The sequence below is a fragment of the Octopus bimaculoides genome, chromosome 29, assembly GCF_046866305.1.
Source record: "Octopus bimaculoides isolate indiv1 chromosome 29, ASM4686630v1, whole genome shotgun sequence".
NCBI classification, from domain to species: Eukaryota; Metazoa; Mollusca; class Cephalopoda; order Octopoda; family Octopodidae; genus Octopus; species Octopus bimaculoides.
In genome coordinates, this window is record NC_142956.1 from 5,024,900 (window position 1) to 5,047,878 (window position 22,979).

Genomic DNA, 22,979 nt, shown 5'->3' on the forward strand with positions numbered 1-22,979 from the left:
ATTCATCCCAAATGATCCGTTGGCATTGGTGCAACACTTCTGAACCTGAAACTTTGCTTATGTTACAACTTGGACTTTAATTTGTGACCAGGTTTAGCGGTAATTTAAAAGCGGAATGAGCTGTTCGTTCTCCTGGGAGAATACTAGCAGCAATACTAGATGAAGTTACAGCAACTAAAATTCATTTTGTTGCCTTACTTTGGAGAGAAACAATGTTGTTATAAACGTTTTACCTCTGTCACCAGGAGCATGAAGAAAGAAAATTCGTCCCTTTTGATAAAAGAAATGTCATACATAAGAATAAAGGCATCCAGACAGGAAAGAAGATATAACTGTATGTCATTACAACCGCTGTACACTTTATTTTATAATACCATATCAATATTTACATTGGTAACATTGCTTCCAATTATGGTATTTTCAATTAGAAACTGTTCTTTCATAATATTCATAAACATTCCAACTAAGACATGTCCTAGGTGAAGAAAAGACAGTATTGATATGTTCATCATTGTGTGTAAAGAGATGAGAAAGGTTTTTCCATGTATCAGTGATAACATTATTGTTATTATGCTAGAAATATATAAATACGCAAACTATAAAAGAAAATTTTCCTCACACTCTCATGTCCTATACAAACATACGCATCCTGAATGCTACAGATATTTTTTCATGTATCTATGCATATTTTATTGTGATGTTTACTGTATGTGTCCCATCATATTGGTGATCGTGTTGTTAGTCAAATCTATATTTTTTATATGATTATACCTTCCTTCCTAATTACATTTGGTGTCATCCCCTAGAGTCTTCATTTGAAAGGAAAAACAGTTTACTTGTAAACGTTTTCTATTTGTATTAAATAAGCAGTATCATTTTATTTAAATATTTCGCTCCAGAAATAGTCTTTTACTCACAAATGCAATAAGGTGTCGTGGGTATGGTTGTGAATGAAAGAAAAGAAAAGAAATGAGAATTTTACCTGAGAAAATCTGAATAAGTTGTTTTCATTAATTATGCTCCTATGTGTATTTTAATTTAAACAATAGCTATTAATGAAAGAAAAGATATATTGAGCCCTTTTAATTACTGGGTCTCTTATGCTAAAAAGGATTACATTTTTGGAAGGGATAGTATGAATTTAATAAGTTGTGTATATGTAACTATATTTAGTAGCGAAGCCTGCGGAATTTCCACTAGGTTTTACCATTTTATATAATTTTGTCATTTCTTTCAGTTGATCCATTCATCATTTGATGGTTAAGGAGAATATTATTTGCTAATCTTTATATAACAGTCATATTTTAATTCATATAATTCAAAATAAGTAATATATTTTGTGGATTATCCTCGTTATTGTTCTAATCAATGTTTTTCTGTCTCTTCACAGATATTTGTTTTTATATTTATATTTGTGGTTTCGTTTCTGCTGTTCTATTACCAGAACTTGAACCTGGAAACACAATAAGAAAACTTATGTAAAATATTAATTTTCAATGTAAAAATTCCATAGCCCTTATATTTTATATATAACCCCTGTTGCCATCTACCGTTTTCCCATACGTTAAGATATTATTACATGGATGAATCATGGATGACCAACGCAATTTATTTTGAAAACATTCGTTACAGAAACAAGTGGTGAGAATTTAATTATCAGGGCTACGCTTAAAATACTGGTAATATTGGTTCAGGAATATTTTCCAGAACAACTGGTCAACTTGACAGGGCAAATATGAGAGACATCTTTGTTCTATTCTGTGGATGTATGTTTTACGTAGATCTATATGTGGCAGTGTATTACATGGTTCTATTTATGTCTGTTTAGATTTGACATTGATCTCTAGTAATACATAAATTTTACGGAGGTCTATCTTCTGCAATGTGCAAATTTTACATGGATCTCTCCGTGGCAGCATGTACATTTTCACAACGATATATCAATCCATCTAACTCACTTCACTGTCTCTCCTCTTCTTTTCTGTCTGTCTTTCTCTCTCAACGATTACAATGAAGACAGTTCCAGTTCATTTGATCAACGAAAGAGACTGCTCGTGAAACTAACGCACACATAAGTGAGCTCTGCACACACACACACACGTAACCTGAACGTAGTTATCAGGAAGATTTAGCATAAAACAGAATGCCAGCTGATTGGACTCGGGTAATATGAAATAGAGTGTCTTGCTCAAGATCGAAATGCACCGTTGGTAATCGAACTCACGACTTTACGATCGTAGCTGAATGCCCTAGCTACGAAGCCACGCGCCTTCTTATGTCTCTTTATGCATGTATATATAAATAGAAAGATGCATGATTCTATATACTTATATGTTTGTGTATACACACACACACACACACACATATATATATATATATATATATATATATATATATATATATATATATATATATATATATATATAAAATAAAATTAGGGATGAAACTCCCAATTTACAGGTAAAAACTCAATCAAATTCAATTTATTAAAAATTAAAATTAAATTAAGTTTCACCGTATAAAATATATATGTGACAGTGGATTTTCATCGATGAGTTCATGAACCTTAGTTCTTTTCCCTAAAACTATATATATATATATACATATATATATATATATATATATATATATATATATATATATATATATATATATATATATATATATATATATATATGCATACGTACATACATACACACATGCGTACGTACGTACATACAAAAATACATGCATACATACAGATGAAGATGGTGACAAGAATGGAGTTGGTAATTATTATGATGTCTATCCTGTCCTAAAAGCGATGATGTTGACAATGGTTGACTGGGTAGAAGTGGTGTTTGTGATTAGCCCCATTATGACATATTGTCCCTCGTTGTGGTGGTGGCAGGAATAAGAAAGATCAAATTGCACTTACTTTTATTGGTTTTTACAACTTTACTACTGGCTTTCTCTTTCTTTTGTTTACAAATACACTTGCAAATGACGTCTCTGGTGTCTTTCTTGTATATACAGTAGAATAAGAAGATAAACGTTCCTTGAAAGGTATTGAAGATGACAAAAAGAATTTCAAACACTCCTGCTGCTTCCCCAACAGCGAAGAATGCAAAGACCCAGGATAACCCGAACAGGAAAATCAAACCAACAACACCAAAAACACGTAGTTTTCTGGTTTTGCATTGAAGCAGCTTCTTACTTTGTATTACGATAATGCGCCAGATAATGATAAAAAACATGGTGGCGTTGAAGACGAGAATAATCACAACGGGAGCCAGGAAAGCAGCATAGAAAGGTATCCCGGATAACCAACAACTGCAAGTAAATACAAAAATCAATTGAGGAAGGAAATTTATCAAATGTTCAATCAATAAATACATGGGTCGCGGAAGAGTTAGAGAGAGAAGTGATTCTGAGCTAAAATGAAACAAAAGACAAGCTCAAACTTCCAGTGAGTCACATAGTTATGTACAAACACTAACGCATTCCTATCGAATATTTCAATATCCAGACACTTTAAAACACCACTATCCTTCAATATATATATATATACATATATATATATATATATATATATATATATATATATATATATATATATATAGAGAGAGAGAGAGAGAGAGAGAGAGAGAGAGAGATTTTTTTTTTTTTTACTTTTTTATTTATTTATGTGTTTCAGCCAAGTGGCTGCGGTCATGCTGGAGCACCACCGTGATTTTCCCGTTCCTTGCATGGCTCTTCTCTCCCACCTGACATGGTCCAATCAAGAGTTTTGATGGCACATCTGGTGTATAAGAGAATTTGACACAGCTGCCCTAAACTGCGTCTCATTACGAGCCATTGGTTCGTCTGGTATCGTGGAGAGGAAAGCGTCAAGTTTTGTCTTGAAGACCTCCGCATCCATGTCTTGCATGTCTCTCAAATGTTTTGGCAGGGCATTGAAGAGCTGAGGTCCTCTGAAACCGAGGCTGCTGCAGTATCTCGTTCTTATGTGAGATGCAGTGGACGGTACCTTTGGCACCATGCAGTGGCGACCCGTGCGGGCATTCCTGTAGTATTTGATACCAAAGTTTGGCACCAGTCCTTCCAGTATTTTCCATATGTATATTATTACATATCTCTCCGGCCTGCGCTCCAGGGAGTAGAGACCTAGTGCCTTCAGTCGCTCCCTGTAGTTCATCTGTGGGACTGTGGCGATCTTTTTTGTATAGTGCCGCTGAATTGCCTCGAGTTTTGCTGTCCGCTTAACACTGTGTGGTGACCACAACTGAGAGCAATAGTCTAGGCGGCTCAGAACAAATGTCTTCCATAGAGTCAACATGACTTTTTGATCCCTTGTACGGAAAGTCCTCAGTATCCACCCCGCCAGTTGTGTGCACCTTGCTGTCAACTTGACAATGTGCATGTGAAATGATGCATCACTACACATGTTGATGCCCAGATCTCTAACTGTTTGTGGTTCTGGGATTGCAGTACCTCCAGGCCCTGTGTATGCCAGTTGGGAGGTACTTGTGGTCTTGTAGCGCAGTACTTGAAATTTTTTTGCATTGAACTGCATATTATTTTGCTCTGCCCACTCATATATTGCACTTAGGTCATTCTGCAGGCTTACAATATCATCAGGATTCTTTATTGCCTGAGATATCTTTGTGTCATCAGCATAGCTAGTGACAGTGGCTCTCCGAGTGACCGTGGGCATGTCCAGAAGGGCCACTATGAACAGTAGTGGCCCCAGAACAGTTCCCTGTGGAACACCGCTCAATATCTGTGTTTCCCTAGATAGTTCTCCATTGGCTGCAACTGTCTGACTTCTACCATTCAAGAAGTCATGCAGCCACTCTCCTAATTTACCAGCTATGCCAAGGTTTCGCAGCTTGTGACATATCAAGCCATGATCAACTTTGTCAAAGGCTTTTGCAAAGTCGAGATATATCACATCAACATTTGAATGGTCAAGTAGCTGCTTCAGGACCCAGTCATAATGCTGCAAGAGCTGCGTGAGGCAGCTTCTACCTGGACGGACACCATGCTGGGTCTCATTCAGCAAGTCATTTTCTTCTAGGAACGCAATCAATCTCCTTCTGACAATTCGTTCCATGACTTTGCTAATATGTGAAGTCAGAGAGATGGGCCTATAGTTTCCAGCCTCTGCTCTGCTTCCACCTTTATGGATAGGACATATGGTGCCTTCCTTCAGCGTTTTGGGAAGTTTACCATTTGCAAGGAAACTCTGGAAGAATATCCGGAGTGGTCCTGCTAATTCTTGTTTACACGACTTTAAGAGGACAGCTGGGAAACCATCGGGGCCAGTTGCCGAATTTGAGCTCATTTCATTTATGGCAGCTATCCCATCTTCCTCTTCAATGTCGATGTAGGTAATGGATGCAGTCTTTTTCTGCTGAGTGCTATTGTCAAAGAAATCAGCTGGGTTCTTTATCTGCATGTGACTCAGAGGAGAGGTGAAGACACTCTTGAATTGTGTACTGAGCACTTCACTTATCCATGTGGGATCTGCAGTCAGTGAGCCATTAGGCAGGAACAGGGGTCCTATCTTATACTGCACCGTAGCAGTCTCCTTTGCAAATCTATAGAAAGCCTTGTGGTTTGTTTTTATGCTTTCTACTGCTCTCTTTTCCTTCTCTTCTCTCTCCTTTTCATGGGAGAGTTTAATTTTGTTTTCTATTTCTAACAGTGTTAGTTTTAATTTAGCCCTTTTCCTATCCTCCAGTTCTCTATTTAACTGGTTTGAGACCGTTGTTCTTTGTCTCATAAGGATTTTCCTGTCTCTAGGAATTCTATTGGCATGTTTGCTGGTCTTTCTATATGGCACGTATTTGGTCCATATGTCTTGTATGGTTGACATAAAATGACTTAGTTTGAGGTCATTGTCTTGTATAGAAAGGCTGTCATGCCAGTTTTGATTTCGAATCACTCTGCGAATTGACTTCCAGTCCGCCCCGTGGAAATTCAGGTTGGATATTGCTTGAGTCCTCTTGGTGGGGTGGGTGTCAGTGGGTTGTCTAGGACCATACATAGTTAATTCTATAATGTTATGATCTGAGAGAGATGTGGGCGTTATTTTCACATTATGGATTAGGCTCACATTGTTTGTGAAGCAGAGATCCAAAATATTGCTTCCCCTGGTTGGTTGGAGTATCACTTGTTCCATGAACAGCATGTTGGATAGTTCTAGCAATGATTTTGCCTGGCTTTGTTCATGCAGTGACATCCCAGAGAGGATGTGACCTTCAGGCCATTTAACATTTGGGAGGTTAAAGTCGCCTAGGAAAAGTATATTGATGTGTTGGTCCAGATTTGTCAGGACCTCTTCTATGCGTCTGAGGCTGTCCTCAAATTTACCTTCCTGCTTTGCGGTCTTTGGTGGACGGTATGTTGAGCATACAACTACATCAATTTGTTTTATGTGTACTATTAAAGTATCACATACAGAGTTTGAGTGTGATAGTAGTAGTAGGGGTGTGACATCTTCTCGGATGTACATTGCAACTCCCCCATGACTTCTATCCCTTCTGTCTGTTCGGAGTACGGCATACTCTGGTATATTTATCTCCGCATCTGCTATATTAGGTGTTAGATGCGTTTCGGTAAGCACCATGCATATTGCTTGATTGCATGTTACTAGGTCTTTCAAGTATAGGAACTTGTCTTTGCCGCCTGTTCGTAATAGGCCCCGGATATTCAGTAGGAATATCGGTGTGATATCTGTGCAGGGGTTCCTGGTGTTAGCGGTGGCCATCCCTGATCCATCATTTGTGGTGGTCTTGGACAATGGTTCGTGCGGCGTTGACTCTGTACCCTCTGCATCCACGTTAACTGTTGTACCATTTTCTGGGCCACGCTTAAAAAAGCTTGCTGCTCAGCTACTGCAGTTCGTACAGCCTCTGCATACAGCCCTTTTGGGGGGGGGGGAGCAGAAGGAATATACGGACTTCTCTCTTTGTGAGTCCTGTTGGTATTCTGTGGATTATGTGTACGTAGATTTAAGCTTTCTGATCTCCCTTTTCTGCGCTCCCGCTTATTTTCTTGTAAGTGGTTATCTAGCTTGTTTAGCTGGTGGTGTTTGGGATGGGCAAATTTGCAGTTTCGTCCCTTTTCCCCATGCCAGCAGGTACCATTTAGGTAGAATTTACAGATCTGTTTCTTTTTCTCTGTTTGACGTGTTTGGGCTTGAAGCCTGTTTGTGTTTACCGTCTTCTTGTCTGTTCTCCTGTCTTTGTCGTTTGTGGTTCAGCGTTGACTGTATTCACCATGGTCATTGCATCCCACATCGGTGGCTACAACACTGGTGGCATCTGCCTTGTCTTGGTGATCCGTTTGGTCCTCCTGAGCCTGAGCACAGTGTGCAGGGTCTTCACTGTCCATGTTTGTGTCCGCGTCTCTCATAATGCCTTCTAGGAGGTCAAGTTGCGGTTTCACGAGCTCGTAGGAGCGAATGAGCTCCAGTTTCTTTCGATCAATTTGAGCCATTGACCTGTGGAAATTGTACCTATCCAGGCTTTCGGCTATTAGATCGTTTGCTGGTGATCCTTTGACCAGATTCCATGCGTGTCCAAGAAGGCGAACTTCCTCCAGCTGCCAGTTTCGGCGCATCTTCATCTTCTTGTTGGCCTCAACTTGGCGCTGTACAAAGTCTCGTCCTCTGGTATCCACCATGGTGCACGATATTTGAGAGAGAGAGGTTATCTTAAAGTATATAGAAATAGTACTAGAAAGAAGAGTATAAAGAGGGGAGGGACAAGGGAGAATACGAAGTAGAGCGAGTAGAGAGTGCGTACGGAGTACGAGATAGATAGATAGATAGAGAGAGAGAGAGAGAGAGAGAGGATGTGATAGGAATAGAGATGTATGAGAGAGAGAGAGAAGATAACTCAAGAGAGAAACAAACAAAACGAGGCAAGACAAAATGAAAAGAATGAAAATATATACATATATATATATATATATATATATATATATATATATATAGACACAGACATATACACACACATATATATATATATATATATATATATATATATATATATATATATATATATATATATATATATATGTATATATATATATATATATATATATATATATATATATATATATATATATATATATATATATATGTATATATATATATGTATGTATGTATGTATGAGGGAGAGAAGATAACTCGAGAGAGAGAAACAAACAAGACAAAATGAAAATGAGAAGAAAAACGAAAAATGAAAAACGAAAAATATATATATCACGGAAAACAGAGAGAGAGAGGGTGAGAAACAGAGTAACTAAGAGAGAAAAAGTGAGGGAGAGAAGATGGGATAAGAGTAGAATAGAGATTTTGATTAAGAGTGTTAAAACGAGGTGACTATAAGGGAAATTGAGTGAAAGTCTTTAATACTTTAAATAAAATATATATATATACATATATAAATATATATATATATTACATTTCTTTATGGTAACGTTTTAAATATGCAAATACAGCTCCTATTTTATTATGCCAACCACCGTCTAATAATGCTGACTAGTGAACTAGTTTTTCGGGTTTTCATCAAGTTATAGCGATATAACCTAGGCGAAATATAATAATAATAACAATAATCCGAGGCGGGAATTTATGAATATTTAATGCATCGCTACACTTCAAATTTATACTGGTAAAAAGAAAAGACATCCCTCTATAGTTCACCTACTAACGTTATATCACCTTAAGAAATGAATCAATGGTAATTATAAACTGGATGCTAACGGGTACTACGGACTACATTGTAATTATCCCAGAAATACGGATTGTATTACATGTTTACAAATTCTATCCTAGGATTATTATTATTATTATCATCATCATCATCATCATCATTATTATTATTATTATTATTATTATTATTATTATTATTATTATTATTATTATATTTGTATATATATATATATATATATATATAATTATGTGTATTTCTTCTATTTTAATGAATAAAAATTCTTCTGATAGAATAAATGGGTTAATAGAAACCAATGTAACAAAGAACACAAAATAACTGTGGTTTAGTTCCTGTTTTTAAAGCAGGAACTCTTTGGAATTTTGGGTATTTGAGTATATTTAAGAATTTAAGGATTGGAGAAAACGCATGTTTTAATTGCATAATTTATTCCAACATATGTTTCAAAGGATTACAACCTGTGTGATCCATAGGGATCTTTGATATTAAAATTGTAACCTTCTCATCAGGGAAAGCATGGGAATCATCTTAAACGTAAGACATTATGACCGATTATGAAAACAATAGATGGATAAGGTTATGACTTGATTCATTTGAAAAAAACCGTTAGAGAATTGGACGCTGCCGGATAGTGGGTTGGACAACACATACCAATCAATGTGTGAGAGCGTACATGTATACATAAATACACATACACAAACACACACATATACGTGCATACTGATACACACACACACATATACATATATATATGTATATACACATACATACACATGTGCACCCGTATATACATATGTATACATATATATATATATATATATACACACACACACACACACACACACATATATATATATATATATATATATATATATATATACACACACTCATACGTCCACATTCATACATATGCACATACGTACCCACGCATATACAAATATACACATGTGTGCATGTCCCCATATACACATATGTATCCACTTATATATACACACATGTATAAATAGAAATAGATTCATGCACATACACATAGCTATACATCTACGCCTATTACCTAATCAAATAAACAGATTCGCATATACATATACATACATGTATACATACGTAAACACACGCATGCACATACATACATACATACAAATCCATATACATATACATATACATATATACATATATATACATATATATATGTGTGTGTATATATAAAAATGAAAAATAACTCAAGTGTTTTATATATACATACATACACACACACATATACATACATCCACATATCCATATATGTGTGTGTGTGCATGCATACATATACACATACACACATGTACACATACATATACATACATAAAAACACATACACGCATACATACATATATACATACACACACATACATATAGAAATATGCACTTACATGCAGAACCTAATAACGTATATACATATGGTTTTATACAAATACATACACAATTATACATGCTTACATATACGTAGATTTGTACACATATACACACACATATATATATATATATACTTACAAACATACATACACCCCCCACACAGGTGTACATGTATACATACATACACACAGATACACTCATCCACACACCTATATACCCATATACATACATATATGCATATATATACATACACATACACATACATACATACATATATATATATATACATATATATATATATATATACATATATATATATATATATATATATATATTTATATATATATATACACATACACTCAAATACATGTACATACACACACACACATACACATGCACACATACCCATACACATACATACATATATACATACACATACACACACATACAGATACAGACACAGACACATACATATATATACATATGTGTGTGTGTGTGTGTGTGTGTGTGTGTGTGTGTGTGTGTGTCTGTGTGTGTGTATACACATGTGGACACGCACACTCACATAAACTTGTATACTCAATCATATACACACATTTATATTTACACATACATAAAACATCTAAACGTTTACTTATATTTTTTTTAAATAAAAATAAAGATAAAAAATACATCTACACAAATATGCTCCCATACTTATTCACAAGTACATTCATATTTGAATATATAAACAAACCTATGTTTTAATAAATACATTTTTACACAAAAATGTCCATACATCCAAAAAATCATACGTAAATGCATATTTATATATTTAAAAAAAAAAAATATTGATAAGAGTCAAAACAAGGGTAAGAGTGAAAATATAAATGATAATGCGTATATGTACACAGAAAAATCAGTTAAAACATCTCTATTTTATACAAAACCCTAAATATGTATACACAGACACACACACACACACACACACACACACACATATATATATATATACACATTATCTCTCACAGATACACGCGTATATATAAAAAAACACCCATACCGGTATGTTCATACGTACATAAATTTAGTATGTTATGGTTGTTACAATGGTTTATCAAGATTTAAAATATACTCTAATTAAGGTTAATAAATTACGAAAGTATAGATAAATAATTAGAATCGTAAGTAATTTTAATCTTCTAACCTTTGAGGGAAAAACTAATGTTTTATTAGAACTATTTTAAGTATTTACTTATTACGGGCAAATATGATAGCGTTTTATAAAAACCTTTATTGTTATTTGAATGCAGAATATATATGTTTTTGCCAATGTTTGCATTTGTAAGAATGTTCAATGAAATTATTAACCAGACAATTCTCTGAAAATAAAATAAAAAGAAATTCTGTTACACATAAATCACAGAATTTTCCACCCTTTTCATATGGCTTAGAAATAGAAAGAATAAGCCAGTCTAGTTTAAATTTAATGTTATTATCTTTAAGATCCCAAATTAGTTTGCTAAGGCTCGTGGTATTACGTTTGCTTCTATCTCTAAAGGATGAAAAATGGTTAGAAATTCTAGTGGATAAAGGTGTAGAGGAAGAACCTAGGTAAAAGTAAGTATTCTTGGGAGTACTAACTTGACATTGGTAGATAGTGTTTCTGAGTGTCACATTTTCACTTAAAAAACTAATTCTTTTGGAATTGACTTCTGAAATAATGATTTTGTTGTTGTGACTTTTACTATTATGTGTTGTGTTATTAATATTGTTCCCTATATTATTATTATTATTGCTATTTTGGTAAGGGTTAATAACGTTTGGTTCAATGATATTACTGTTTGAACTCTCTAGTGGATGCAAAAGCCTCATATTGTGTGTAGATATTATCTGTGAAATGTTCTTCATGTTAGAGAAACCGAATCTAACCTTGTGTGTATTTATGACTTGGGAGTAATGAGAGTGTTTAGGAAAGTTCTTATCTATAGCGTTTTGGAACTGGGATACCAAATTTGTTTTTACATTTTTACTGTAAGGAAGAACTACCCAGACATATTTATTAGGTTCTGGTTTAGAATGTTTTCCGGTATTGTTTATAAATAGTCTTCGTTTATTGTTATCATTGGGACAAGGTTTTATTTGACTTTTATTTCCCTTATTTCGTGAAAGGATGTTAAACTTGTTGCTATCGTTAGGTAATTTATGGTTGTAGTTATCTTCGTATTTATTGTTATTATTTAAATTAAAAGCTTTATCATTATAATTATTGATATTAAGAATATTATTATTAGTATTGTTATTACTCATATCGGTTTCATAATTAGAATCTATATAATTAACCTTTTCTCTGTAACCTGCTTTTGATAAAGCTAAGTTGTAAAATTCAGCCTCCTTATTGAAAATGCATTCGTTCGTAGAAAGATTGGATAGTCTAAGAGAAATATTTTTGACCAAATTTCTCGTTACTGAGTTTGGATGATTGCTGGATTTACTGATATATTTTAGGTTAGTGGAGGGTTTATGATACGGGAAAAATGTTTTAATGTGTAGATCTAAAGTGACGTCCAAGAAGTTAGCTATAGATGTTTCATCTTCAAATACTATACCAAAGCCCATTCTGCTAAAACACCTAGCTAATTTATTTTTAACTTTTTGTATTTTTTGATTTGTGGTGTTCTCTAAGTATAATAGACAGTCGTCTCTGTATAGACCACCCTTAACATTTGGGAATTGGTCTTCTAATTCGTATAGAATGAATGTGCATATTAAGTCAGCAATTTGAGCTGAATCGGAACTTCCCATCGGAACGTCGAATCCTTCTGGTGTGTACTTACGTATCCATAGTTTTTTATTAAACTTAATTATGGAATTTCTAGCTGCTTTAATGACTTTAAACTCGTCTCTAGGCATACCCGCCTTCTTGTGAGCAAACCAAAGTGCTGTATTTAAAATAATGGGGTTAATTGAGGGATAGAAATTAGAAATGTCAAATTGGATAAATTTGGCATTGTTTTTGTTGTTAATATTGGTTACAATTTTAATATCAAAGATCCCTATGGATCACACAGGTTGTAATCCTTTGAAAGATATGTAGGAATAAAGTATGCAATTATAACATGCGTTTTCTCCAATCCTTAAATTCTTAAATATATATATATATATATATATATATATATATATATATATATATATATATATACATATGTATGCATATGCATGTATATATGTATATTTGTGTGTGTCTTTGAGTATGTGTGTCAGTACACATGCACGGTACACAGCAATATTCTTTGCTTTGTGATGCCATGCTGGGACCAGACACGAGAATGAAGAGACCGGAAGAAGTCAGTTGCTCTCTGCAGCCTGAAGGATATTTCCTCATCCAGAGAGCAAGAACGGCCGAGTGTGCTGCCCAGGTAGATGAATTGTCTACCACTTCCACAATTGTTCCTTCAACCAAGATAGCATGTAATGATCCTTGAACGCTTTCATCAGTGATGTCTCAGACGCATTTTGAATGTTGGTTCGACCTTAAAAACTCCAGACACACAGGTCCTGATCACAAATGATGTCTTGAATGGTGATGGTGCACAGTTACCAGTTACGTTGGACTGGGCATCCTATTAGAATGAAGGATATCAGGATTCATAAATAGATGGGGAACTTGTGAATGAAAAGAAACCCCGGCAGTAACTGAACCTGCGATTTAAGGACTGTGTGAAGTTCTCATTAAAGGCCTGTGATATGCAGGAGACTGACTGGGAGAGCAATTACTCTCATCGCCAAAGATGGAGGAAGCAGAATAAGGAAGGGTCGACACTTTTGAGAAAGCACATATTCTGCATGAAGAAATTACGCGTGTTGCTCGAAAGTGCACCGCTGTGTAGTGAATGGGGAAAGCTTGGTCTGTAATATATGCTTGTCAAGAGCAGGGCTCATTAGCCACCACCGGAACCGCAAATGCAAAATATAAGTTAGTCCTAGACAACACAATGTTCCTGAAGTTCTAGCAATGGTCTTCCTCGCTCACGAACTGGCAGAAACGTTAGCACGCCGGGCGAAATGCTTAGCGGTATTTCGTCTGCCGCTACGTTCTGAGTTCAAATTCCGCCGAGGTCGACTTTGCCTTTCATCCTTTCGGGGTCGATCAAATAAGTACCAGTTACGCAATGGGGTCGGTATAATCGACTTAATCCGTTTGTCTGTCCTTGTTTGTCCCCTCTGTGTGTAGCCCCTTGTGGGTAGTAAAGAAATAACACACACACACACATACACACACACACACACACACACACACACACATATGTATATATAAATATACGTGTGTGTAGGTATTATCTATGTGTATGTGCGTGTGTCTGTGTATGCATTTTAGTATATGTTATCCCTATCATCAATGAAAATCTTGCTTTAGCTTGATGGTAGTTTATCCACCATTCTTCGTTATTCAAATCATAAATAAATCTAGCAAGCTATTAGTTGTGGAGAGCAAAGACAATTTGATGAATAAAACATAAATACTTACACTTGTGTATGTTCAATCCTGATGTAATTGTTTGTGTAGTTAATTGCCAAAGTAATTATGACAACGACAGCTGGAAGACCTGACAAGGACATTTACAGAAAGGAAGAAACATATGTAGATATTAGTCAATATTTAAAATCATAAATATATGACATTTAAATCGATTTAGTTGACCATGTTTTATTTGAGAAAAATGTCTGCTTGAAAAGATATCCATATTTATGTTCAGGTACTCTAGTCAAGTTCTACTAATTACTCATTTGGCTTCTAGAAATTACAACTAGTGTATGTCTTCGATTCTATCAACGATATGTTTCACTGGGAAACAAAAATTAAAAATTGCTGCAAGTTCCGGCCAAATTAATTGTTGCGTCAGGTGAAGTACAAAATGAATAACTCTTAGCTTTTTCTAGAGATGAGATAAAACTGAATTTTTTTGCGGGAAAATGAAAGTAATCTTATGTTGCCCTAATGATCAACCTGAGAATATGTTTCTTTATAATTTACGTGTAATCTGTATATATAAATATTACATCTCGTTTCAGCTACTTACCCCAGGCAAAAATTGAACTCTTCAGGACAAAATGTGACTGATATGTTTTAAATACAATAACAGCAGCTAGACAAACGTGAAATGCTTCCACAGCCATCCACATGAGAGATGTCAGAAGGAAGTAGTGTAACAGAGCAGCCACTGCCTACAATAACAATAACAGCAACAATAACAATAATGATTTCCAACATTCACATACATAAACTCAAATATATAGTTAAGTAGGCATCTGTCCTTGGTGGATATGTTATATTATTGAACCCAGAAGTATAAAAATTAAAATAGAAATTTCAGCACAAAACATAAAGAGATGTAATTCAATACAGAAATGAATTTTGTTTGGTGCCTTTGCCAATCGACAACATTATCAATGTGTAATAATAATAATAATAATAATAATAATAATAATAATAATAATAATGCCTCCCCACCAGAAATTACCAAAAACATATAATGAAAGGAAACATAACAAGTAACTGTAGAATATGTGGCGATGGACAACAAACAATAAACCGTATTATCCCTGGCTGCCCAGTCCTGGCTAAGAAGGAATATATTCACAGACACGACAGAGCTGGGACCTATATACACTGGAAGCTATGCCAACACTATGGAATAACAACAGAAAAAAGATGGTATAAACACACGCCAGAAAAGGTCACAGAAAACGAGAAAGCAACCATACTCTGGGATATGCCAATACACACAGATAGAGAAATTAAGGCAAATAGACCAGATATAGTTGTCAAAGATCATGAAGGAAAAGAATGCTTTCTAATTGATGTATCAATACCAGCAGATGACAACGTTTCCCTAAAAGAAATGGGGAAACTTTCAAAATACAAAGACCTGGAAATAGAGGTAACTCGAATGTGGAATCGAAAAAGAGAAACAATTCCTATCATAGTAGGTGCCTTAGGTATAATAAAAAAAAATATTCAGGCAATTACATAACAAAACCACTAGGACTTGCAAATATATATAATATACAGAAAATTGCACTACTGGGCACTGCACACATCCTATGCAAAACACTTTCAATACAGTAACCATAAGAGCACCACAGCAAACCACAGCACATACCCAAGGCACACAGTGCTGCACTCGGTAGTGAAGTGAAAGCAGGTTATAAAAATAAAACTACTGAACAATAATAATAATAATAATAATAATAATAATAATAATAATAATAATAATAACAACAATAATAATAATAATAATAATAATAATAATAATAATAATAATAATAATAATAATAATAATAATAATAATAATAATATTAATAATAATAATAATAATAATAATAATAATAATAATAATAATAATAATAATAATAAATGAACGAAGGGAGAATGATTAAGAGGAAGTGTTACGTAACTAGCGTAGAAATACCTCGGATTAATGAGAGTTTTAGAGACCCTGCCGATGGGCTACAAAGGATGGTCGTTGTTGAAAATAGAGAGGTAGGAGTTGAAAGCAGAGAGAAGAGAAGAGAGCAAGAACAGAGAAATGACGATGAGCTGTTAAGTATGAGGAACAGGGATGTTATACAGTGACCCCTGATACTTTGGTGGGTGGACATGCAAAGGAAATGGACCAACTAGATAATCAATGGCTTGAAATTCAAAGGCGACTCACCAGCTTGATGAATGCTCTAAAAGAAAAAAATAACCACAAGAGAAGGGTAGATAGGACTGTGATAAATAAAGTAACACTAAAGATAAATACTGCCATACCATACATCCGGATCGAGGACATAACACAAACAAGGTATCTTCTCCGGGCTGTTGCGCTACTTGTTGAGGAGAAATTACAACTTAAGAGAACAAAAAATTGTGCAACAAAAGAACCATTGTGGAGACGACACATTGAAAGTGACATAATGCGGGCACAGCAAGATCTACGAAAAATTGACCGATGCTTGAGAGGAAACTAGGGAAATGGGTAAACGACCGACAGAGAAAAATTAGAGAAAAAATATAAAATACAGAAGGACGGGATTGATACAGTAATAGAGCATTTAAAAAACAGGATCATGGAAAAAAACAGAGGATCAGATGATCTGTGAACAGAAATAAGCAATTCGAGCTGAATAGATCGTTCAAAAATAACCCGAAGCAATTCTTCCGAAAGTAAGAAGGAGATAATAGGGAAAATGTAGCTCCTAGTGCATATCAAGCCAGAAGTTCTGGAGCGCAAGATGGGGAAACAATGTGATGCATAAAAGGGATGCAATGTGGATGGGAACTATCAAGACAGAATTACAAGCATGGGTGATGTGAAAGTATAACTGGATAAAGTGCCTAACTGATATGACTTATGGCTTTTGGCCGAAGGGATGCCACAAGGCACATGTGAAAGACTAGCAGCCCAATTGAATGAGCTTGTCCAGAAAGGTACAGTCTTCGCTGGATGGTGTCTGGGACGACAACACTTATAATGAAAGATAGAAGAAAGGGGAATATTGTGGGAAACTAGCGTCCCATAGAATGCCTAAACATAATCTGGAAGATACTCATTAGAATATGTGCGGCAAAGACATACTTTTCTGACACAAACATGTCTATAGCTTGGATTGACTTTAAGAAGGCATATCATATGATGCCTCATACGTGGATCATTGGATCGTGGAATGCCTGCAGATGTTTGTTGTTGCTGACAACATCGCAAATGTTCTGATGCAGAGCATGAAAGAGTGGGAATCCAAATTGTACTAGAGTAAATGCATTACTTGGAGACATTGATATTTATTAAAAGGCGTTTCTTCCATGGTGAATCGTTTTCTCCGTTACTATTTGTAATTTGTAATTAGAATAGTTAAGATAGTTTACCGATGTATGAAGAAAGGCCCATCATTGAACCTTCTTCTGTTTATGGATGACCTGAAATTGTTTATGAAATCTGAAAAACAGATAGATACCTTAACTAAAACACTTCAGAAAAGTGGTTGGGACATCGATATGGACTTTGGGCTTACCAAATGCTCAGTACTTAATACGAAATAATGGAAGAAAGCAGCCTGTAGAGGATTTCAGTTATCATCAGGAGAGATCATGGGTGAACCCGACGGTAGTGGCTATAGATATTTAGGGATTTTAGAGCTGGATGACATTCGACACAGAGAAATGAAAGTCAAGGTCAGCGCGGCGTATCAAAAAAGATGAAGCTAGAGTGGAAATCCAACCTGAATGTCAAACATTTGATTAGCGCAGTTGGGGTGGTCAGATATAATGCGTCCATCCTGAAATGGACTAAAGAGGAAATATCAACTGTGATAGAACGACGGGAAAGTTGATGACGCTGCATGGGGCGCTACAACCTAAAGCCAAGTAAACAGACTGTATATGAAAAGAAAGAATGGTGGCATAGCACTAATTAGTATAGACCATTGTATAAGGAGGGAAAGGAGAAGGTTTCCGAGTATTTGATGAATAATGATTAAGATCTGCTGCAATATGCCGCGAAAGATATGGGTGTAAATGCAGATGAAATGATGAGCAAGGAAGAGTTTTACCAAAGAGAAGAGGAGAAGAGAAAGCAAGAATTTATTGAAATGATAATGCACGGACAGTTGGAAAGGAATACGCAAGACGTTAAGGATAATACAACATCGTGGGCATGGGTTCAGTAAAGTAATTTGAGGCATACTACCGGAAGCCTGATCATTGCTGTACAAGACCAGGCTTTCGCTACCAATTCAGTGAAGTATAACATCTATAAAACTTCTGACACGCAGAAATGCAGACTCTCTGGAAAGAGTGTGGAAAATGTGACCGACTTGGTAAGTGGGTGTGAGAGATTTGCAGAAACAAATACAAGCGCCGTCACGATAAAGTGTGCATGTATCTGTATTGGCTCTTATGCCGTAAATACCAATATGAAGTAACAGATAACTGGTATGAGCATGTACCAAGTAAAGTTATGTAGGAGGATAGAAAAGTAACGATACTCTGGGACTATGGTTTTCAGACGGATCGTGTAATCGAACACCGTCGGCCGAATATTGTAATATTGAATATGAGAAACAAATACTGTCAGATCATTGATGTAGCCATACCAAATGACATGACTGTTGTGAGTAAAGAGGTTGAAAAATTACCAAGTACTCCGAATTGAAAGAGGAAATGGCAAAACTGTATGGAATGCGAGAGGGTAATGTAAAAGTGCTACCAGTGGCTCAATTCCATCAATACTTTTTAAGGAAACTGGAAATCCCAAGACTGATGTCTTGCAAAAAGCAGTTTTATTGGGAAAGTATTATTTATCTGAGGTCCTTGTGTTACGAAGGAATAATAATAATAATAATAATAATAATAATAATAATAATAATAATAATAATTCTTTCCAATTTAATAATAATTGGAAAGATTAATAATTCTTTCCAATTTCAACACAAAACCGGTAATTTTTAGAAACAGGATTAGTCGATATAAAATACCCCAATACTCCTCTGCTACTTTAATTCCTCGAGCCCAGAATGATGAGAGGCTCAGATGAACTCTGGAGAGATCAGTCAATTTTGCCTTGCGGCACTTCACGTCGATAAATTCAAGTTTTCTACAACTACTAGTAGAGTATAGGGGTTGATGGTATCAACAAAACAATTCTCCCTAAAAGTTGCAGGTCTTGTATCAAAATATAAAACGCCTGAAATAATTAATATTTGTTGCTTTAGTAGATAGAAAGGGCTTAATCAGACATTGGGTCATCCCATAAATAATAGATTTTTATACTTCTTTTACTTTTCAAAATTAAGATATAGTTCTTCTTTTAATCTAAAATATGCCCTCTTTCCTTTTCTACAATGCTCTTTCATATCTCTAGTAGACCTGCAAGGCTCATCTTCCAAAATTCGTTTGTCCGTCACGAAAAGTACACGTCCAGTACTGTTCTGATATTGTCTGCAAACTTCATATTTTTTCCGTCCAAATGATTTTGAAGATCGCAGAATAAATGATAATCATGTGAAGCCCTGTCTGGCTGGAACATCGTCTCCCATTCAAACTGCTCCAGCCTTTCGAATGTCATTCTCACTGTATGTGGCCGAGCATTATCCTGATGGAAAAACGCCTTTCGTCTAGAAACCAAAAATGGTCGTTTTCTTCACGCACTGACCTGAATGACTGGTTGAATGACCAAATCCAAGATTCTCTGCTATTTCTTCAACCGACACAATGGAAGTTTGTTCCACCAAAGTTAGCAGGACATCCTCGTCGAGCTCTACATATGTTCCAGGACGAGGCTCGTCTTCTAGGTTGTAGATTCCGGCTCGGAATTTCTGATGGGATGACCCAATACAATAAAATTAAAATAATGTTGAATAGAAAGCTAACATAGTCAATTTGGGTGGGTCAGATGTTTAATATATATGCGAGGAGAATTTATCGAAATTTTTATACAAAATATAGCTTGACGAATAAAAATTTATTTTCTCATTATCTCGAGGTTTTACCATAAGAATGTTGTCATCTGAAAATAAAGCATTGGTCAAATGAAAAAAATGCAAGGACGAAATATGACAACATTAAATGTATCTAGTGACGTTGGAAGAATTTGAATACAGATGCAGCCTGGGCTATTACTGGGTGAAATCTATATGAACTCGTTCGTAGTGTTTCATGTAAAACAAAATTCGTACTGGTTAAAATGTGTTTTCACTTACCTTACAAACAACTGCTATTTTTGAGCCATATTGTTGCGTCCCAACAAGGAAGATTAAATTAGTGATGGCCAAAGAAATGCACAAGTTTACTAAAATCTTTGAAGCCATTAATATCCTTAGATATCTGAAATAACGGGAAAAGGAAAGAAAATATTTCATTCAATAAAGTACAGGTAAAAACAAAAAAAAACTCAGTACATAAATAATAACTACAACAGTTATATCATGATTATTTGAATATAAACACTGTTACATCTATCTATCTATCTATCTATCTATCTATCTATCTATCTATCTGTCTGTCTGTCTGTCTGTCTGTCTGTCTGTCTATCTCTCTCTCTCTCTCTCTCTCTCTCTCTCTCTCTCTATATATATATATATATATATATATATATATATATATATATATATATATGTATATATATCTATGTATCTATGTATCTATCTATCTATATGTATCTATGTGTGTGTGTGTGTGTGTGTGTGTGTGTATGTGTTTACATAATTTCTGTGTGGTTGTGGTGTAAATTATGTGTATGATGATTTGAATGAGATATAAAACACTATGCTTATTGCCTCTAGCACACACAGGATATGTTTCGATGGTTATGATAGTAATTCCTTTAAGTCAGGGAACATGTGATGATACGTTAAACGTAGAATTGAATGGACACAAACACATATATACGTTGTTGGTGCATTAACAGCAATGATATCAACAATATGTTGTTTTTTTCTCAGTTAATACTGCATTCAATAGACCGTTGTTACTATCTTGTCGTTATGAACAATGTTTTTCTACCGACAAAAAAGAAAAGAGCAGCTGCATTAATTATAGTTCTATGTTGGAGATTCATTCATGAATGCGTGGCGTCTCTAACTCTAATCGGAGATGCAGTTTATAAACCATCTACTACTAAATATTTAAGGAAATCTTTCCTGCCGAATTTGCATATAGAACGTCTTCTTGGAAGCTAATTCAATAATAAACACAAATAAATGTGTGAGTGTGTGTGTGTGTGTGTGTGTGTATGTGTATGTGTGTGTGTGTGTGTGTGTGAGGTCTCCCATTAGGGCCACTAGTAACATGGAAACCAGTAAAACCTATTGCGCTGTTGGTCGGGTAACTGAACCGGCAACCCCAAGGCTTACTGGTGAAGAGGATTGCTAAACACCTAGCAGCACTAAAAAAAGACCTGTCGAAAGGACGAAAGAACCTAATGTATGTACAACGAATATCTAGCAATAGCACGGCTCCCTGAAAGTCCAGGTTGGTGTCCTGGGTCCTGGAAGACCACTGGGAGTTGAGGCACCCCTTAGCTTCTGTTAAAGCTTGACTTTAAAACAAGATCTCTCCGATAGAAAACCAGATATACAGGGAATGACTTTGAAGATTATTGGGATCTCTTGCTTAAGCTTGCGATCATACTGCTCCCATTTATCTGAACTTGCGATTTATAGTGGTTCTTGGTCGATCTCTGAGAGGGCCTATGCGGTTCTGTGCAAGCCTTATTGGACCTAAAATTTGAGGTTGTGTCATTGCCGGTAAGGTGACTATCCGATGCCTGATTGAATTGGAGGATGCCGTGGCGAGTATGAATGCCGCAGATGTGAACTCAGGTGAAACGGACTGCAGAATGGTAAGTTATGGTCTTCCTCAGTCACAGGTGGACATCTATCATATATATCTATGTGTTTGTGTGTGTGTGTGTGGTGTGTGGGATGTGTGTGGGATATATATATGGGTGTCTTTCTCTCTGTGTTTCTCGCCATCGCTTCTCAACCGGTGTTGTACAAAAGTTCCAATGACTTAGCCGTTCGGCAAATGAGTCATATAGAATAAGAAACAGGGTTACAAGAAATAAATAAATACTGGGGCCGATTCGTTCTACTAAAATATTTTAAGGCGTTGCTCCAATATGTTCGCAATCTAATAACTGCAACAAGTAAAAGGTAAAAGATATAAATTGATACAAGCATACAAACATAAATCGATGTGTGTATATGTGTGTGTATGCATGTATGTATGTATGTTAAGTCCGGATTTACGGAAAGGAAAACAAAAGATCGAATATCCCATTTTAATTGAATTTAATCGTCAATATAGTTTCCAGCATCTTCTATGACAGCTTTCCATGT

At 35.4% G+C, this 22,979-nt stretch overlaps 1 protein-coding gene across 2 annotated transcripts in view; it reads right to left on the bottom strand.

The window, feature by feature from the left end:
* Nucleotides 1-337: 337 nt before the first annotated feature.
* The window catches only part of LOC149130311 (adhesion G protein-coupled receptor G6-like), a 564,593-nt gene continuing 541,951 nt past the window's right edge, over nt 338-22,979 (bottom strand). For both annotated transcript variants that reach the window (XM_089345351.1, XM_089345352.1), the window contains 5 exons: nt 20,841-20,964; nt 15,179-15,323; nt 14,626-14,704; nt 2,918-3,312; nt 338-1,453 (listed from right to left, as the gene is read on the bottom strand). In XM_089345351.1, coding sequence (XP_089201477.1) covers nt 1,407-1,453; nt 2,918-3,312; nt 14,626-14,704; nt 15,179-15,323; nt 20,841-20,964 — 790 coding nt within the window. In that variant the 3' untranslated portion in view covers nt 338-1,406. The remainder of the gene's footprint in view (nt 1,454-2,917; nt 3,313-14,625; nt 14,705-15,178; nt 15,324-20,840; nt 20,965-22,979) is intronic.